This window comes from Ciconia boyciana, chromosome 7, assembly GCF_034638445.1.
Source record: "Ciconia boyciana chromosome 7, ASM3463844v1, whole genome shotgun sequence".
NCBI classification, from domain to species: domain Eukaryota; kingdom Metazoa; phylum Chordata; class Aves; order Ciconiiformes; family Ciconiidae; genus Ciconia; species Ciconia boyciana.
Window position 1 is genome coordinate 26300057 of NC_132940.1, and position 18150 is coordinate 26318206.

The following is an 18150-nucleotide window of genomic DNA, read 5'->3' on the forward strand; positions in this document are numbered from 1 at the left end:
TGACTAAGGCCTGCTGTTGGAGTATCACTGCTGTTTTCCTATTTTCTAAATATCCGTATTTTTTAAAAACAAAGTTTCAAAAATTCACCACTGAACATAGCTTCATTTCCATTTTCAGTGGAAAACAGATACCAAATACGAGCAAAAGACTTTTCAATACTTGCAGCAAAATAATTTTCTCATCAGTTGTATTTTAAGAAAGAAAATAAATGGAAGCATGCAAAGTTTTGGCATTAGATCATAGCAATAGCCAGAAATACCAGAATTTCCAAAATGTTTGTTCGTGTTTGGATAGTCCTTAGGATGAGATCAGACTTACACTCTATCTAGAGAGATAACTTGAAGACTGAAGTATTTGTTCCTGCTCTTACCAAAAAAAAAAAAAAAAGTAAAAGTAGAGTATTATTCTTATATTTATGAGTTAATTGTTCTAAAGCAACTTTCAGAATACCTTCCCTCAGTGCTAAGCCTGCTGCATTATTTGAAGATAGAAAAAATAGATAAAAGAGAAAAGAACATTAAGTCTCATGAACCATATGAGAAAAAAGATGTAAAATTTAGTATCTGAACAATGCAGGCATGGAGTGCATGAATGTGTTAAAAAGTGAGCAATGACTGAAGTAAATGCCCATGTGATATGAATGTGAGTCTACAGGGAAAACATCAGAAGGTGAGAAAAAGGAAAACAATGCCATTGCAACATAAAGGATGGTGTACAGACAAAATGTGTTAGTCTGAATACTAAATGTGTTATGTGGATACCGTACTTGAGCTGATTCCTATACTGCAGAGTGTTATGCTGTCATATGTCATCTGGGCTCCCTTTTCTGCTTATATTTACCATGCACATTAAATATTCAACTGCTTTTCACTGATGCGTGCAGTAATGCTGGCCTTGTGAGGAGCTTTCTTGTCTTTCCCAGCTAAGACACATCGGATAAGCTTATTGTCTTTGCATCCTAATGTTTTTGTACCTTATGTTATGACACATATTAAATGTATTTCTTGCAATATCCTTTTAGAAGTTTTAGTTAAATCCTGTGTTTTGAATACAGACTAATAGAAAATAGAAAAGGACATTAAGGGGCTGTTCTCTGAAAAACAACTGTAAAAATGGCATTGTGACATTTCCAATGACTTCCAGAGCAGAGCTGCTCATTTTACAAATCTAAAGATGTTTCTTCTTACTCCACATTTGACCTGGCACAGGAATAAAGCTGAGCTCTCTCTGGCTCCTACCATCAACGGTAATGATTCTGCCATGATGGGTGATCTACAGCCATGCAAATGACGTGAAAACAAATAAATGCCAGCTTTTTCCCGGCTCAGATACGCTGACTCTGCTAGGCTAATAAAAATAGTAAAAACTTACTTCAGTCGATGAAACAATATAATTTCAATAACCTATCATCAGACTGTAATAAGTTTACCTGTGCTGTACAGTCCTTTTCTCCAAATAGTTGACATGATGAGGGTTTTCTCAAAGTAAGGTACTACAGAGAATAAATCAGAAGTACCAGGGAATATACCCTTTCTGCGTCCAGCAGCAACCTTACAGAATGTAGGTTATATAGACCAGACTGCTTATTTCCTTCCCACAGTCTGCTCCCTGTCTAGATCTTAGGAGCATCAGGAAAGCTGATAGGTGAGAGTCGGCTTCTCCTCGTTGATAGTTCTCCTAACGCACGGCTTGCTCCCCGCTTGGGAAAGAATGCCAGCAAGTGTGTCATGGTCTGGCTATGCTGACCATGGTTTTGCTGGAGGCTGAGGGCATCAGTTTTGAACAGGGGTTCAGTCCTCTCTCCTTTGATCCTCAAGTACCACTGGCTTCAGTATGATTTTAGAGCATGCAAATGAGTGGTTTTAAATATCTCTGATTTCATGAGGTTATATTATTGGGAGACAAGGACCTCAAACACAGTGGAGTTAGCTACACAGGACAGGGAACTTCAGAAAAATGGTTTAATTTTGAAAATATTTTACTGTACATATTAGTCTTTCTCAACAGGCTGCAAGAGCACTGGAGAAGACAAAAGTCACAGTAGATACAAATGTGCTCACTTACTAAGACATCAGTTTGATCATCCCCAATGGCTTGACCCAATCTTGCTGCCTGGAGTCACGGATTGTTCAGCCACACCATACGAGGGGAACCTGGAGCTGACCTCCATGTATGGCAAGACCCTCTGTTCACTCTCTGCAGGTTATAACAGCTGGGATAAGCTATTCAGTGACCCGGGGCACCCACAGGTCCTCAGCTGGTGCTGTGGAGGAGCAGTAGGTGAGTGACTTGTCTGAAAATCAGGGTGGCAGCACTTCTCAGTTTCAGTTGACTTACCCAGCTTTACTTCTTCATTTTATCGTACTCCTGAGGCTGAATATTATTGTCTTAGTGTTGCCAACAGTGAGCATTCAAGCTTAGGCTAAGAAGAAAAATTATTACATTGCCTTAGAATAATTATACTTTAATATGAAAAATATTTTTTTAAAATTCTGTGTTGTATTTTTGGCCTTCTATGGCTCTTAAAACCTTCTCCAAGCTCGGGAGGGCTAGCAACATATCTTCTTTCATGGAGGCTGAAATCTATGTGTTGGAGCGTAAACACGAGCCATCTAGGGCAGAATCGTTATTTCAGATTGAAGGTGTTGACAATATTGCTATCCTAGTCTCACAAATGAACAAACTCTGAAGTATGGAAATGTCCTAACCATCTGCAGTAGGAAAGAACGTAAGTTCAGGACAAGAACAAATCTATACTGATCACAAAGAGAACAAAGTTCTTTCACCAAATACTTTCCCTTACAAGGGTGTAAATTTCTACTTTTGGATTTTTTGTTTGTTTTTTGCATTTGAAGAAGCAGAACACTAATACTGCTCTTGCACTTAGTCTCCTAATATTGAGAAGTTTTCTGCTGGAAAGAGGAGGTGAAACTTTTTTTTTCTTTACAAATAATATCCTAAAATTCTTCTAAATTGTTTTGCAGCCTCAAGACATAAACTGGTGAGAATACTGGCTCAGAACTGACGCAGTGTGAAAACTAACCTGCATGACTCTATTTGCCATTATATTGCTCTATAGGTCTTGAAAATAAAACATCGTTTATATTTCTGTGTATAATAGCACTATAGAGGTATACAAGAGCAAAACTAACAGGTAAGGCCACAGGGAGATTGGGGGAAAATGGTGTAGTTGTTATATTCCTGATGTTCACATCTTTTAGTCAAGTGGTAATTACGCATTAATAGCCTGATAAGTATGAATATGTAAATAGCAATGGAATGCATTATTCATGAATCACCAGGCATTAATTATTGTAATTAAGTGTCATTTGCTACGTTCATATTACTAACCCTTGCAGTTAATGAATACATTAGCTAATCGCTGTAGAGCAGATTCAATCAAAATTCTGTGTGTCTGTGCTATGGAAGCCTGAGAGAGTTTTATTGAATTTAGATTCAATATTGAACATATCTTACATGCTTATCAGTGTATTCTTAATGACATTAAATATGAATCGTAACCTCCAGTGCATGACGCTTGTCCTTATGCCCAGGAGGATGGAATTGTACCAGCTGGAAGAGGATGTGAAAGCAACACTGGTGCACATCAGAGCACATAGCAGTAGCTATCTTAAGCAGAACTTTAATTCTGGGACATGAAATCCACCACCACTTTCAAGTTTCATGTATATTCACATGTACAATAGGAGGGGGTATGCTTTGTGAGGAAGTGCTGTCCCAAGGGTGCAGCAGATGATAATGTTCAAGAAACAATTTCACAGTACAGACTGAGCTGTTCGCCAGTCAGCACAGGGACGCGTCTGCCTTTTGCTAGCACAAGCAGAACACAGCACTAGCAGGATGTGCTCTTGAGCCTAATGGGGCCTCAGGGCACTCTTGAAACAGAAAGTAAAATGAACAACCAAACTCTGCATTTTTTTTGCTCTCTGGAGATCTATTTCAGATAATAGTAATCTAAGTAACACAGAAAGAAGACTTAAGATATAAAATTAACTTTTAGTTCAAGTGCTAAAAGTTAATAGATACAAGTGAAGTGCTCCTTTGGCTGAACTTTTGGGTGTCAGGCCAGGACAAATATTTGCAATGAAAGAATAAAACCTGATTTTGTCACTGTGAGTTTGAAGCAGATTTTTTCCTATTTTTAGTTTCACCAACATACTGTAGTCACGTGCACTGAGTAAATTGAGTATTGGATCTAGTTTCTTAAAAATTAAATGTTCTGGGAGCAAGAGAATTCAAGTAAGCATACAACATCAAGGATATTTTCCAATTCACAAACACATGGGCTCTTTGTACTTAAAATTGTGATAGGATACTGCTGGCAGAGTCCGAATTGTATCAGAGCACCTGCAGAGGAGCGCCAGTCAGAGCCTGTTTTTAAAGGGTCACAAGTAGGAGCTACGGTGAACAAAGCAACTCTGTCATTCCCTGTGTATAATTCCTCAGAGAAATACCTCTCATGTGTTTGCCAAACAGGTTAAAGAATACCCTTTCATTCATCCCACAGCTGATGCAAATCCCTTTGCTCTTCCTTTTAGTACCTCCATCACTGCTGTCTTTCCCTTCTTTTCAGAAATCTTACTTCTTCCCCAAGCCCGAACACTGGTACTTCTCATTACCCATATTTCTGAATGACAGTCACTGGCATCTGAAAAACAATTTGAATCTTAGCATGAAAATATAGGGGGATGCATTACAGATAACATCAGTATTTAGCATCACAAGCCATGCCTCCAAAAATCCTGACCTTGCTTGTTTGCCTTCTTTCATTTGCATGTCTGGTATCCCTCCTCTAATTTTGAGCATATTGAGGCAATGGTTTTCCAAGCTCTTCTCAACACTCAAAATGGTATGATCCTTTTTTTTACTTTCTTTTTTTTTTTTAAATGTATACTGACATTCTCACAAAAGCATGAACTTGTCTGTGAGTTTGTGTTCTAAATAGAAAAACAAATATAAAAAGATTTGCAATAAAATTTCAACACTGGAGATGTATGAAGATCTTGCTGTTATATCTTAATCTTGAACAGGAATAATGGCCTTTTCAACCCCTCAAATTCTAAAAAATCTTAGCAATTGGATGTCTTTACAAAAAAATTAGTGCTTAGTGTCATTATTCATCCAGCTGTTTTTTCATGTTTGCTTCTATAGCTGTTCCCCTTTAAATGTCCTACACGTGCATTTCTCTTAAAAAAATATATATATATTCAAGAAAGTTATTTGAATTAATGTAGAATTTGTTTCTTTATTTTTTAACCTTTTAAACTAGAAATATCAAGTCTGTTCTCCACTGGGTGTGTTTGAAGACCTGTGCGTGGGACAGGTCCAGCCTATGGGCTATGATAGCTCAATGGAAAGGGATGACCCATCAAAATGTTAATGGAGACCTCATCATGCTCAACAGTTTTGTAGGTATTGACAGTATGTAAGGAGGAACTAAGTAATAAGAGTCACTTTAAGCCATGTGGATAAAATCCCTGCCTCTCTGAATTGTTGGTCTGGGGGCTTGTTTGTTTAGCTGTGCTCTGTAAGGTACCAAGAGCTACCCAGCAGAGGTAATCACCCTTGATGGGTAACACAGTATTGCAGCTGAAGTGGTTCAAGCAGCTGAACTGCTTCGTTGGGAAGCACCTGGCCCTGCACTGTCAGCACTCCTGGAGAAGACACAGGGAAGGTACAACCTTAGTTGTTGTGTGGCGTACATGTAAAGTGCAAACGTTCAGAAAACATGGCACACTTAAAGCAAATGAATAGAGTCATGAGCAGAAAATGAGGAGTAGACATAAAGAGACAAAGGCAGAAGGTTTATTTTGTGTATAAAGGTAGGAAAGTTATGTACATGTGCACAATGGAGTTGAGAATACAGAAGTACAAAGAGGAAAGGAGCAGCATTTCTGAGGTCGGGATGTTTCATGAGGACAAGGCATTAGAGGAAGGAAAGAATTCAATTACAGGTGTGTACTCAGAAAAAGAAAGACTGAACTGATGCTCTGCTAATATATTCTAGATTAATAACTTGCATATTCCTGTAAACCCATATGAAATCTGTATTTAATATTGTATGTACGCTCTTATATCAAGTTTCTAGTATTGAAGAGAAAGAGTTTTGGAATCTCTATACAGATGTATTCTTTGTTTTTCATATTATGCCTATAGCTATAGCATGTCAGACATACGGTTAGTACATGTAGTGCTGTCTAGCTTTCTTCAACACTAATACCAGGATGAAATTTTTGCTTCTTGTAGTGTACCCTGTAGTGTATATTCTATAAAGTACATAACAGCTCAGTTTACTGATATGGGAGCTGAACTAAACCCAGTGAGAAAAAAACCCAAAACTTTATTGTGATTTTCTTAATTTTGATTTTTAAAAAAAAACTTGGTTTGAACAGCTTTGGTTAGTAGCATCAGTTTTTTCATATGAATTTTCAAAAATTTCTTATTTCTTTGCTTTTAGTTAGCATTCTGAAATTATATGGTACTTTTCATTTCAAGTTATTTGTGTTTAAATTTTTAATTTTTCATTTCAATAATACTGAACCAAGTAACATTTTTAGCTATGATTAAATGAAAACTACAGTTTGGAATAAAATTTCCAACATAATACAATGTTTATTATTTTAAATTTCTCCATATGAAGGAAAATTGACATTTTAACTCAAAACAAGGTGAATGTTTTAATTTTGTTTTGTCTTACTTTGATATTTTAAACAAAAATGCAGACAATTCACACAGAAATATTGATTTCATTAAAAAAAAATATATTTTCCTCTGACATTGTAAGTTTGATCACTTACTTTATCTGGAGTAAAAAACTAATTTTCCAAAACTGTATTTTCATTGGAAAAAAAAAAATGCAGTTTGGTTTTGGTTTGTTGTCTTTGCCTGTGTTATATAGTCCACAATATTACATGGGATTCCCAGTAAGTAAGATAACTAAACCCTGCATCTGATAGAATGCACAGTTTTGTTTCTGACACTGCTACATTAATTTCATCCCCAGTGCTGGAACATGCATTCCCATCTTGTGTTTATTGTTTGCTTACAAAGAGGAAAGGAACTTTTAGCTGAATTATTATTTTTTTTTAAATAAGAGATTAACAAGAAAATTACCCAAATCACTTTTCTGGTATGATAAAGACAGCAAAGATATTATCCTTGTGTAATACAATTATTGTAAGTCAATATATTGTGCTTAAGTTTTCATACTAAGGCAGGTGCTTGAGATAGGAATATGTGACATATCACAGGGATGAATCATGGTATTTTCCATAAGTGTGCAAAAAATGTGTTTGGGGTTTTTTTGCCTCTGAAAATAGGAGTAGACTTTTTACTAACACTAGTGTTGCTGCAATTATGCGCTGAATGGTATTCAGACAAATAACAGACTTTGGGACATTTATGAAAGGTGGGAAATAAAAAATAGAGGCTTGATTACCAGGCAGTGACTTCTGCTATATCCTGCAGTGGCAAAACGGGAACTTTAACATCTCACTTACACACATTTTAAGGTGTCTTAATGCAACTGTAGAATTAAAGGTGGGATTCACTCTTCATGAACACTCCTAGTCCAATCCACAGCAAGTTGGGTAGGACTGAAGAAACAAGGTTAGGTTTGAAGTGGGGAAACTGTAATATCGGTAGGCTCAAGGACTCCTGCAAAAGATCATCTGTTCTCTCTGGAGTCATAAAACTTCCTTGTATAATGTTAGTTAGCCTTTCCTATAAGTCTGCTACATGCCATATCACTTAATAATAAGACACCACCTTATACATGCTTACTCTTTTGAATCATCACTCAAGGACACTATTTAAATGACTAAGAGGAGTACAGAATCTATACAAATATAATATGATCATGAATACCCAAATAAATGGTTGCACCGTTCATAAATGTTTTTTGCCTTAAAGAATTGTTCAGAAAAACAAAACCTCACTTTTCACTACTGTTTTGTTTTTAACAATGTACTTCAGTTGTGTCTACACTCTCAAAGGCAACTACGCAGATATTTTACTATTACATTTTTTATTAAAACACCTGGTATTCATAATTTTTAGGCCCCTTATTTTCATTCTTTAAAGAACCTATGGACAACCAATCAACCAAACTATCTTGACTGCTTCCTAAGAAGGAAAAAAAACCCAACGTATTTTTGTCAGATGACACTCATATCTATTGATGGATAACATAGATTTACTTAAATTTGTAGAAATCTTGGAATAAACAACAAATCTATGATTTTAAAGTCTGATGTACTTACTGGGCCTTTCTTGAAAGGCTGGTGAAGATTAAGACAGCTGTATTTTATCTCAGTATAAGATACTGGAGACGTACAGGCTACCGGAGCAGAGGTTCCAGATTAGTGATATCAGTGCAGGACTGCCACTCATTCAAATGGATGTGAGAGTGTGCTCAGTATGTTGCCAATTGCTAATCCAAACCATTATCTAATTATCAAAAATTATCATACATGATTTCACAGGTGTGAGACCAAACTGCCAAAGAAACAGCAATGAACATGGTATGTGATGCAAAGATAGTTACCATCTGTAAGATTTAATGGTAAAATTAGCCGTGTTGAAGGCAGTGGATCTTTGCCACTCATTGCCATAAGGTTTGAATGCCACCATCAGCATATCTTATAGTTCTTGTTAATATGTATTGCCTGCTGGTGTGGCCCACTGTTGCCCACTGGCAACATGTGTGTGGTGAAATGCTCTGGTGGAGGTAGGATGAAACACTTTTTAAGATGTGCTAGCATTTGTTCTAAAATTAAATTAAAGAATTAAAACAGATCCAAAGAGATTCATAGAAAATTGTTCAAAGAAATATAAAACAATTTTTAAAACTCTGATGTTCATATCGCTTTGCTAAGCTGTTTGGTGAAGGCATCTTCTGCTGCATTAAAATACAAAAGTTTAAAGACTGCTTAATAGTCTTCCTGTTCACCCCACTCGACTGCTGGATCATCATCCATTCGTAGAATAAGATAGGAGAGAAGCTGAAAGAGATTCTGCCACAACAGTAAAGAGACAAAAAAGGAGAGGTCGCTTACATCTATCTCACAGCGGTCTCCAGCATAGTTCACATCGCAGAGGCAGTGGAACTTGTTGAGTAGGTTCTGGCAGAGGCCCCCATTCAGACAGGGGTCAGAGCTGCACTCATCAATGTCCTTTTCACACCTAGAGGAAAGACTGCAAATAGTGAGCATCTGAAATCACAAATAAAATGCACCGAACAGGCACAATTTTAATTCAGAAGCTTTTGGGGGAAGGCAGAGGAGGATGCTCTATTTGAAATCTGTGGTATATTTCCAGACGTGTTCATGATTTTATTAACTACCCGATTAGCTACACTCAAATCCTGGACTTCCTGTATTATTTTCAAACACAGATAGTTAAGCCAGAAATTTCATCTCTGTAAAGCATTTCATAGTTAATGGTGCTTAGCAATGTAAAATGAAAGTTTGTGTACGATTTTAGAGCTAGATCTGGCGCAAGTCCTGCCGACAGCTTGCTGATCCATTTTCATTGTTATGGGGAGCTAAGGGCACATTTTCCTTCTCAGTAGTCTGGTTGTAAGTAAGTCAAACATATGCGTGTTTTTCCCAGCTGAGTGCCCCTGGGAATGCTCACCTGCTTTTTTTTCTCAATTCAAAATGCCAGTAGATGCTTAGCAGAATCTCTTATACGGTCTCTCTGAGGACATGGGCCCTCAGAATGGTAAGAATGGTGCAGAACAGGGCTTTACAAGCTTAAATATGTATCATTAAATGTTTTTGAGTTAATTCTGATGGTAAAGGACGTTTGAGTTCTCATAATTTCTCAAGGCAACCAATTGAACATTAATGAAGAATGTGTGAGGTGAGGGTGAGATTGTCTGAAAACTAGTAATGATTTGGTGATTTGCTGCTCTGACAAAGTTTCCCCTTAATTCCCCGCCCCCTTTTATTCAAATAATGCTAATGGTAAATCCTAATTTTTCCAGATAAAAAAGCAGATTTATTCTTGAAGAAGAATGTGAGAAACTCCCTCTGCATTATAAGCAATTGCTTTGTTCCATCATATTCATAACCATGCAGTAAATTTTTAGTGTTACATTAGAGAAGAGCTGTTCTTTTTATTAAACACTTTTAGTTGATTTTCTTTGTTACTCTATAAAAAAGTTTCAACAATTTCCTTCAATGGTAAATTATATTCATATACTTCAGAAAGCTAAATTAAAGTATTAACCCAATGTATAAAAATTGTATAGCTATGAACTTACGTATGCAAATAAAAAAAACCACAACCAAATCTTCTAGGGAATTAGGCACCTGAATCCAAATGAATTTCAGGAAAACTTATAACCTGAACTCCTTTAGGTAATTTCAAAAATCCCAGCCTGAACTCAATGATAAATTTGTGTTCAAGAGACAGCTAGGTCTCCTTTTATGAAGAGTAATCTTTCCACATTTCCCTTTCCACCTATTAAGTTCTTTCTTTTTTTTTTTTTTTTTGTGATCCCCAGTCAATTGATTGACATAGAAAGATACGATTTTCTCTATACGGGGCATCAATGGTTTTCTGAGGGATGAAATATTGTTTTGAAGGAAAATGTCTGCTTTATGAATTTAATAGATAAATATACAAAGGGTTTGGGTTTTAATTTTTTTATTAACTCATATATTTGAATTTATTCTGAAAAGAAGAAGCGGTGAAATTTTCTCATTTGGTATACTAAGATCTGCAAGCACAAAAGTACTACTGGTTTATGGTTTGGCAGCCTGGAGAGAAAGAGGGCAAATAGTCAGTTTTAGACATTGGAGAAGAATGCCTTGCTGCGATAGTCAGTTAAAGTGCAGTACGCTTGGTACAAGGCTGCTGTTCAATATGAGAATCATGGGAACCATAAAATAGAGATTATTGCCAGCCAGTGGGATGGATGTAAGGAGGGCTCATTCCCAAAGCTGTAGTTAGCAAGTTGCCTGGCAGAGGAAGGAAGAAGGAAAAAGTACTTTCTTTCTACCTTGAAGTACCAAGAAATATACATACCAAAGAACTGTCTGAGAATATGCTTTTACTTTTTTATATTTTATTTGACTTGATTTTTTTCACCTTCTTTTGAATATTGTGAAGTGGTACACAGAGCTTCTGGCTGAGTTAAACAGCACAATGCAGATGTGTCTGCCAACTGCACTGTGCCTTGAGTGGGTGGAAACTTTCATTTCGTCTATCTTTTATAGCTTACTGTACTGTTTTCACAAAATCAGTGGGTTAATAAGTTTCTGAGAGAATGAAAACCTTTTGTTGAAAAACTTCTTTATGTTTGCAGAGCCAGCATAGCTTTGTCCTGTTGAACTTTTGGATATTATACTCTGATGTAATGCTAATCTCACTAAAAGCACATACAGTATTTCCTTTCTCACTATCCAAAAAGGTGCCCTTACCTATTCAGACTATATTATGACTGGGACAATGTCTTCCTACCTTTCTACAGCTCCTAATACCCTGAGACTGTCAGGACTCCCTGCTCCAGAGCCGTCTGTAGAAAATTATCAAATGTAAGTGTGAATTACGACAATGTGCTATGAGATACAAATTTCACTGTGAAATTTCAGACAGCCCCTCTGTTTCAGACTAAATGTAACATGTAAAAAGTATTTCTTAACGTCTTTTTAAAATAATAATTCTGTTTTCATACTTCAGCATTCAGTAAGAAAGTAACAAGCTGCAATACCACCAGGTATTTAATCTTACACCATCCCTGTGGAAGAATAGAATGTATATTCACAACACATACATGTGGAAATGAAACAGCTCTGCATATTCATGTGTCAGTATATTGTAGCTGATTTTTATGTATGAGCAGGGTATGTGTGTTTATGTGTCCACACCTACAGAAAGATAACATTCTAGCTTGTCATATATAAAATTGGCATGGAATCCAAAAAAAGTAGAAGTGTACAATGCTGTCTAAGAAATAATATCTTGCACTGGAGTTAATGGTGCTATGTTGGATTGAATTTTGCTGCATTAATTTGTGATTTTTGTCTAAGTAAAACTGCTATGCTTTCAGGCCCTCAAAGTCACTCAAGCAAGGAACTGCTGAACTTAAATGACTGCTTTGTCTGTATTTCTGTAGGAGGCCAAAACCCCTGTGGCCATTACCCTCTGGACCCTCTGGAACAGCTTTTGGAAGAATTGCTCCACAAAGATCTGCTGGGCGAAGCATCTCACCGTTCTCCAGCAAATCCCGCCAGGCACACACATGTCAACTCGCCGCTGAGATTGGTGCAGTTGCCATAGTTGAAACATGTGAGGTTTCTCTCTTCATTCCCACAAACTGTATATGGTAATCTTCTGTATCTAGATAAATGAGAAGGCAATGGTAGTTGTTATTTGCACTTCCCTTGTTTCTGGATGTCTCATGCTCTCTCAGCTTTTCATTTGACTCTAGTCCACTGCTTTAGTGGAAAATATTTAGATCTACCTTGCAAATTTGTTATTTGAATGCAGAATCTAGTACTATTAGTCTCCAAATAGAGGGAGCAGTGCTCCTGCTGGCAAATACTATTCAATACCAATGGGAAAGGCATGACATTTTACCTGTAAATGAACACACAGTTTCAGGGGCTGCACATACTTAGTGCCTCCTTGGTTTCCTCTTTGGAAAGGAAACCCCACATTTGTGTGCATTGACACACCTGGTGCCTGGGGTACTCGGGGTGCTCACTGTTAGTGGTAGGCAGCAACTGAACCGCGAGAGCAATGCCGTTACTGGCTGAGGTATCGTCCAAAGGAAAGACAGCAGGAACTGAAGTTTAAGACTCACAGAACATGTTTTGCTTAACTTTTTAATTTGCTGAATTTGGTTTTCCTTTTGCAAGTAGTTACTGGCAAGTTAATGATTAATTTCTTAGCAAAAAAAAAAAAAGGGACAGCACTTTACCTACATTACTGACGTAGCTCTATGTGATACCTGGGCAGCTTAGTAGAATCGTTCAAAAGAGAGACTTAGCATACAAGATAGACCATATTGGGCCAATATAAGGCATCTTCAAATCTCAAGATGTCCTCACTACTCAAAAAAAGCCACCAACAATTGACAATTGTGTAATTATAGCCTAAAAGACTGGTTGGACAGCATGAAAATTATTGTCTGTTGTGGTTTAGTCCCAGTCAGCAATTAAGCACCACACAGCCTCTCGCTCACCTTCCCCGCCCTGGTGGGATGGGGGAGAGAATCAGAAGAGCAAAAGTAAGAAAACTCATGGGCTGAGATAAGAACAGTTTAATAATTGGGGAAAAAAAAAAAAGTAATGAAAAGGAAAACAACAAGAGAGCAAGAGAGCAACAAAACCCAGGAAAAAAGAAGTGATGCAACCGCTTACCACCCGCCGACCCACACCCAGCCAGTCCTCAAGCAGTGATCACTGTCCCCCAGCCAACTCCCCCCAGTTTATATGCTGAGCATGACATCATGTGGTATGGAATAGCCCTTTGGCCAGTTTGGATCAACTATCTTGGCTGTGCCCCCTCCCAGCTTCTTGTGCACCCAGCAGAGCATGGGAAGCTGAAAAGTCCTTGACCAGTATAAACATTACTTAGCAACAACTAAAACATCAGTGTGTTATCAATATTATTCCCATACTAAATCCAAAACACAGCACTATACCAGCTACTAGGAAGAAAATTAACTCTATCCCAGCTGAAATCAGGACATCTGTTTACATCCTTCAAGCTGCAGCAGACTGGGTTTGTTGGAGTCCTCTGGAGGAAGGAGAAGGATTTTGCCTTCTCCGAGAGCAATGGGACATGCTCAGAAGGGAGAATTTTATGGTGTGCAGAGAAGGGCAATTAAAGGAAAGAGAGGCCAGGGAAGAACCTGCATCCTTTACAGAAGAGTATCTGAGAAGAACAGGAAACAGGCATGTGAGGAATCTCAGAAGTGATGGAAAGAGGGGGCTGTTTGGTGTCTGCAGCCACCAGGACTGCTGGGCTGAGAGAGCAAGCTTGGAGGAAAAGACCCACCTAGCAAAGATGCTGTGGGTGGGGAGAAAAACTTCTTTACAAGCCCTTCTATTGTTATTTTCTTTTACCCACCAACTCTGAATCTCTCTGCTTATAGTTCTAGAGCTCTATTACTCTAATAAACTATAGTTTTAGAGATTCAAAACCCTTAAAATCTTTTTTTCTAAAAAAAGATGTAGCACATCTATCTCCGAGCTCTGGTGGACTTGCAGCAGAGCTGGGCAGCAGAGCTGTCCCTCGTTCCCTGTCCCTCGTTCCTCTCTCTTCCTTGCCTCATCAGTCTCTGCCTGAGCTGCCAGCTCTCTGCTGCCTCGGTCCACATCTGATTGATCTGTACAGCTTTCTGTACTGCAGACTCTTTATACATTAATTCTGCAGCCATGATTAATATGTAGATAGATGCATAACATCTGTGTTTAAAATGGAGACATCAGTGATGCAACAACCCTTCAGAAGAGACCTGACAAAATCAGATGTATCTGCCTTGTTTATAGTACCTGCAAAATTTTCCGGTGAAGTTACCAGCACACAGGCAAGAATATCCGTTAATCCCATCAACACAAGTGGCCCCATTTGCACACTGGTGGCCACGGCAGTTGTCTATGTCCTCTTCACAATTTACCCCTGTGTAACCAGGTTCACAACTGCACTCATAAGAGGTGATCCTGTCAGTGCAGTTTCCATGAATGCAGGGGTTTGAAGAGCATTCATCGATGTTGACTTCGCAATGGGTGCCTGTCCATCCTTTGGGACATACACAATGGTAGGAAGTATAGAAGTCTTCACATATCCCCTCATGCATACAGGGATCTGAGCTGCAGACATCTACCTGCAAACAGCCAGTAAGAGCAGGGTTTGCGGATATTTTGAGAAATTGCTCCTCTTGAGGTTTTTTAGTAGGGATGTCAGCATTTTCAAAGTATGAGAGATAAATGCCACTGATTTCTATGGTGCTCATACATCCTCGCAGGCCATCCAGACTGTCAAAAGCCTTGTCAGCCACATAGATGTCTGTCTCTTCTCTTAAAAAGTTGAGGCTTCCTGCAGCAGTTGTGCTAGTTGCAGTGTCTTTCTTGTTATCTATATCAATGTGCCATCTAGAGAACTGGGACAAGGGCTCTACCATAGAGACCATCACTTGATGCCATTTCCCATCACTCACAGGCAGTGAACTAGCAAGGGTGAGCTTATAAAAGCTGTTGCCGCTTTGCAATTGAAAGAGTAATTTGGAGTTGTGAATACTGATGGTAACAAACTCTGGCTCCTTCTCTGCATACAGCAGTATCACGTCAGTGTCCCTAGTTCGAAAGCCAAATACGATATTGGTGAGGTCTCTGCTGATTTTTCCGTTGCTTCTGTAAAATATCGCACTGCTTCGGCCACTAAACACTGCATTAGCAAGACCTGTGCAAAGATAATAATTGAGAAACCAGGCCAACTTTAAACCAATACATGTGGAACAATATCTCTTCAGTGCCCCATGCTCCCTGTCATGTAAGTCCTTTTGGGTTTGCTGAAAAACAACCAAATTCCACCAGTGTTTCAGTTATCCTTGCCTGCCCCTTATGGCTATAGAAATTACAGGGCAGTGCAAGTACTAGCTATATTGACATCAAAAGTGTGCTGCTTTGCATCATCTCAAGTTATTGTTCTAAAGATACAATTCTACATTAGCATTACCTCTCTTTTTCCTCTTTAGACAAAGAGAAGGAGGTGATCATAATTGTGTACAACTCAAACCTGAGGCTGAGAAGGTATTTCAAAAGAAGATATATATTTGTCATTTTATGTTCATTCCCTAAGTATCAGCAGCTAGTTATTCTCCATGGCAGGTCTGGACAGGGTGAACCTTTGTTCTCCATTCCTCTCTTCTTAGGTAAAGCACTAAAGAGGTTTTAGAAAGTATTTGATTGGATCCCAATTTACTCTCACTGATGCAAAAAGGATGAATTTAATTGAAGTCAGTTAGCAAAAAGCCCCTTCAAAATCAATGTAGGAAGAGTCGTGCCTGTCACGTTTAAAGCCAGCTTCTCCTGCTGTGTACGCACTGCCACAGCCCTACTGACGGCACCGAGCCTGTGCTGGTGGGACTGGGAGGGCAGCGGAGCACTCAGTTTGCACTGCTGTGAGTGAAAACTGATGGGCAACATTGTGGCAGTTTTATGGACATCTTCACAAAGGTATTTGACATCTTTCATTAGCGTGGTTTCTACTAAAATGCACTAACTTGCTGGGTTGTAAATTTGCACATTCTGAGATTTATGAGGATTATAGACAGGGAGAAAGGAGAGGAGGGAACGTCTTCTGTCTGTACTTCACACAAATTTAGCTTTGCAAGATCCTAGCACCGAGATAAGGTGGGCTCCTGAACTATCTCTGGGCTCAGTAAATCCTGATGAAAAGAACCCCTGGGAGTCCCAGTACGAAATTATTGACTGTATATCCTGATACTAAGGCAGCAGAGGTGTAACTACATTGCCTGGTGCATCAAATGTGGTATCTTTCTCACAGGAAAAATTTCCTCAGAGGAAACCATACTAATAATGAAAGTCAGAGCTTTTCAAAATTATTTCTGATTTTTTAAATGTCTCACAAAGCGGAGATTTTTAAGCTCATAAAGCTAAAATACTCCTGTAGAACTCTTATTAAGTCCTGAGCACAGCAAGCCGTCTGGATGTGCTTTTACTCTCACTTGTGACACTGGGCATACAGTTTTGCTGTTACTTGATGTTGTCCACATCAGCTTCCTGTATTGGCTTTTTCTCTTTTTTTTGGAGTGCACGTTTTCCTAAACGGCGTGCTAATTGTAGCCATCTAGATGGAACTATAGCCACAGTCCCTGGAAAACAGCTCTTTTTCTGCCTTAGCTTAAAATGGTATCCACAGCATAAGACACCAGGCTGGCAGAGAACTCACTGGCCAGTAAAACTCCTTTTTTTCATTACCCTATGTTGAACAACAAGAAGTCTATGCTGTAGCTAAGAAAACAACTAGTTAAAAATACAGCTCTGTAGTGGAGGAATTTTTGAATATCTATTAGGGAAACTGCCTACTATTGCCCATAAACCAGCACAAAATCTAAAAGTGATCTAACAGTGTCAATGACCTTGAGTTTAGCAAAAGGAAACAGTTCAGATACTTTTCACTTCTCTGTCTGTGTTTATATTCTACCGTAATATGCAATAGTAAAGTTTATGAGAGAATGTATTTTGATGTTATCATTAAAGACACCTATTAGAGAAGGTGCAATTATTTTAATTTCAGTTATAAATTTTAACAAGCGCTGCAATGCAGATTCTAACAATCTCAACAAAAATAGCATCATATTGGTCTGCCAGCAAATGGTCTATGATAGAATTAGTTTGTTGACCAACCTTCTCATTCCTAAGCGTCAGCCATTCTAACAGCTTCCATCAGACTGTGTGTATATTTATCTTCCTTCACAGCATTGTTAGGGCTTTCTTTGACAGCAAAAAGAAAAAATATTGCTTCAAAATCCTTACTTGTTTTTTAAATTCCACTCCAGGGTGGGAAGGAGAAGGAAAGAGATATGCAGGGTGGCTAATGTTCAGCTAATGGTCATCTAATAGACAGCTAATGGTCATCAATTTTCAAATAGACTGCTTGGCGTGCAGGTGCTTCTTATGAAGATACTAGTTGAATAATTGCACTGCTGGTATTAAGGTGACTTTCTTCAAAGATATTTAACATTTAAGAAAATCAAAGGATGTAATCTATGTCACGTAGCTTTTCTTTTCAGGAGGATGGAGAACATCCTAAGGTTAATCCAGCACTGGATATCCTCTTATCTCTTTGCAGTGGAAGTATGAGGGGTACACTCACACTCTGGCAATGTACTGATTTATTGTACAACCTTGACAAGTTGTGTTGAATAAGTCAAAAGCAAAGGTCCTGTAAACATCGGTGTCTGTGTCAGGGGGTCTGGTTGAAAATTTCTGGGTTTGGTAGGGCAGACTCTTCCTGTTAATGTTACTGACAATTGACATAATTATTTTAATACAGAAATAACAGTTGAATGAACTTTAAAGGCAGTGAATATTGAGTTTTAAGGAAATGCTGATGAAAATTTCTATTGTTTCTAATCTCCAAAGATG

General features: G+C 38.2%; 1 protein-coding gene across 1 annotated transcript in view; it reads right to left on the minus strand.

Annotated features, from left to right (window-relative positions):
* The window catches only part of CRB1 (crumbs cell polarity complex component 1), a 124398-nt gene that overhangs the window by 14962 nt on the left and 91286 nt on the right, over positions 1-18150 (minus strand). Inside the window, exons 11-16 of the mRNA XM_072867207.1 lie at positions 14533-15439; positions 12242-12370; positions 9079-9217; positions 9015-9036; positions 4121-4220; positions 1189-1273 (exon numbers count right to left, since the gene is read on the minus strand). Coding sequence (XP_072723308.1) covers positions 1189-1273; positions 4121-4220; positions 9015-9036; positions 9079-9217; positions 12242-12370; positions 14533-15439 — 1382 coding nt within the window. The remainder of the gene's footprint in view (positions 1-1188; positions 1274-4120; positions 4221-9014; positions 9037-9078; positions 9218-12241; positions 12371-14532; positions 15440-18150) is intronic.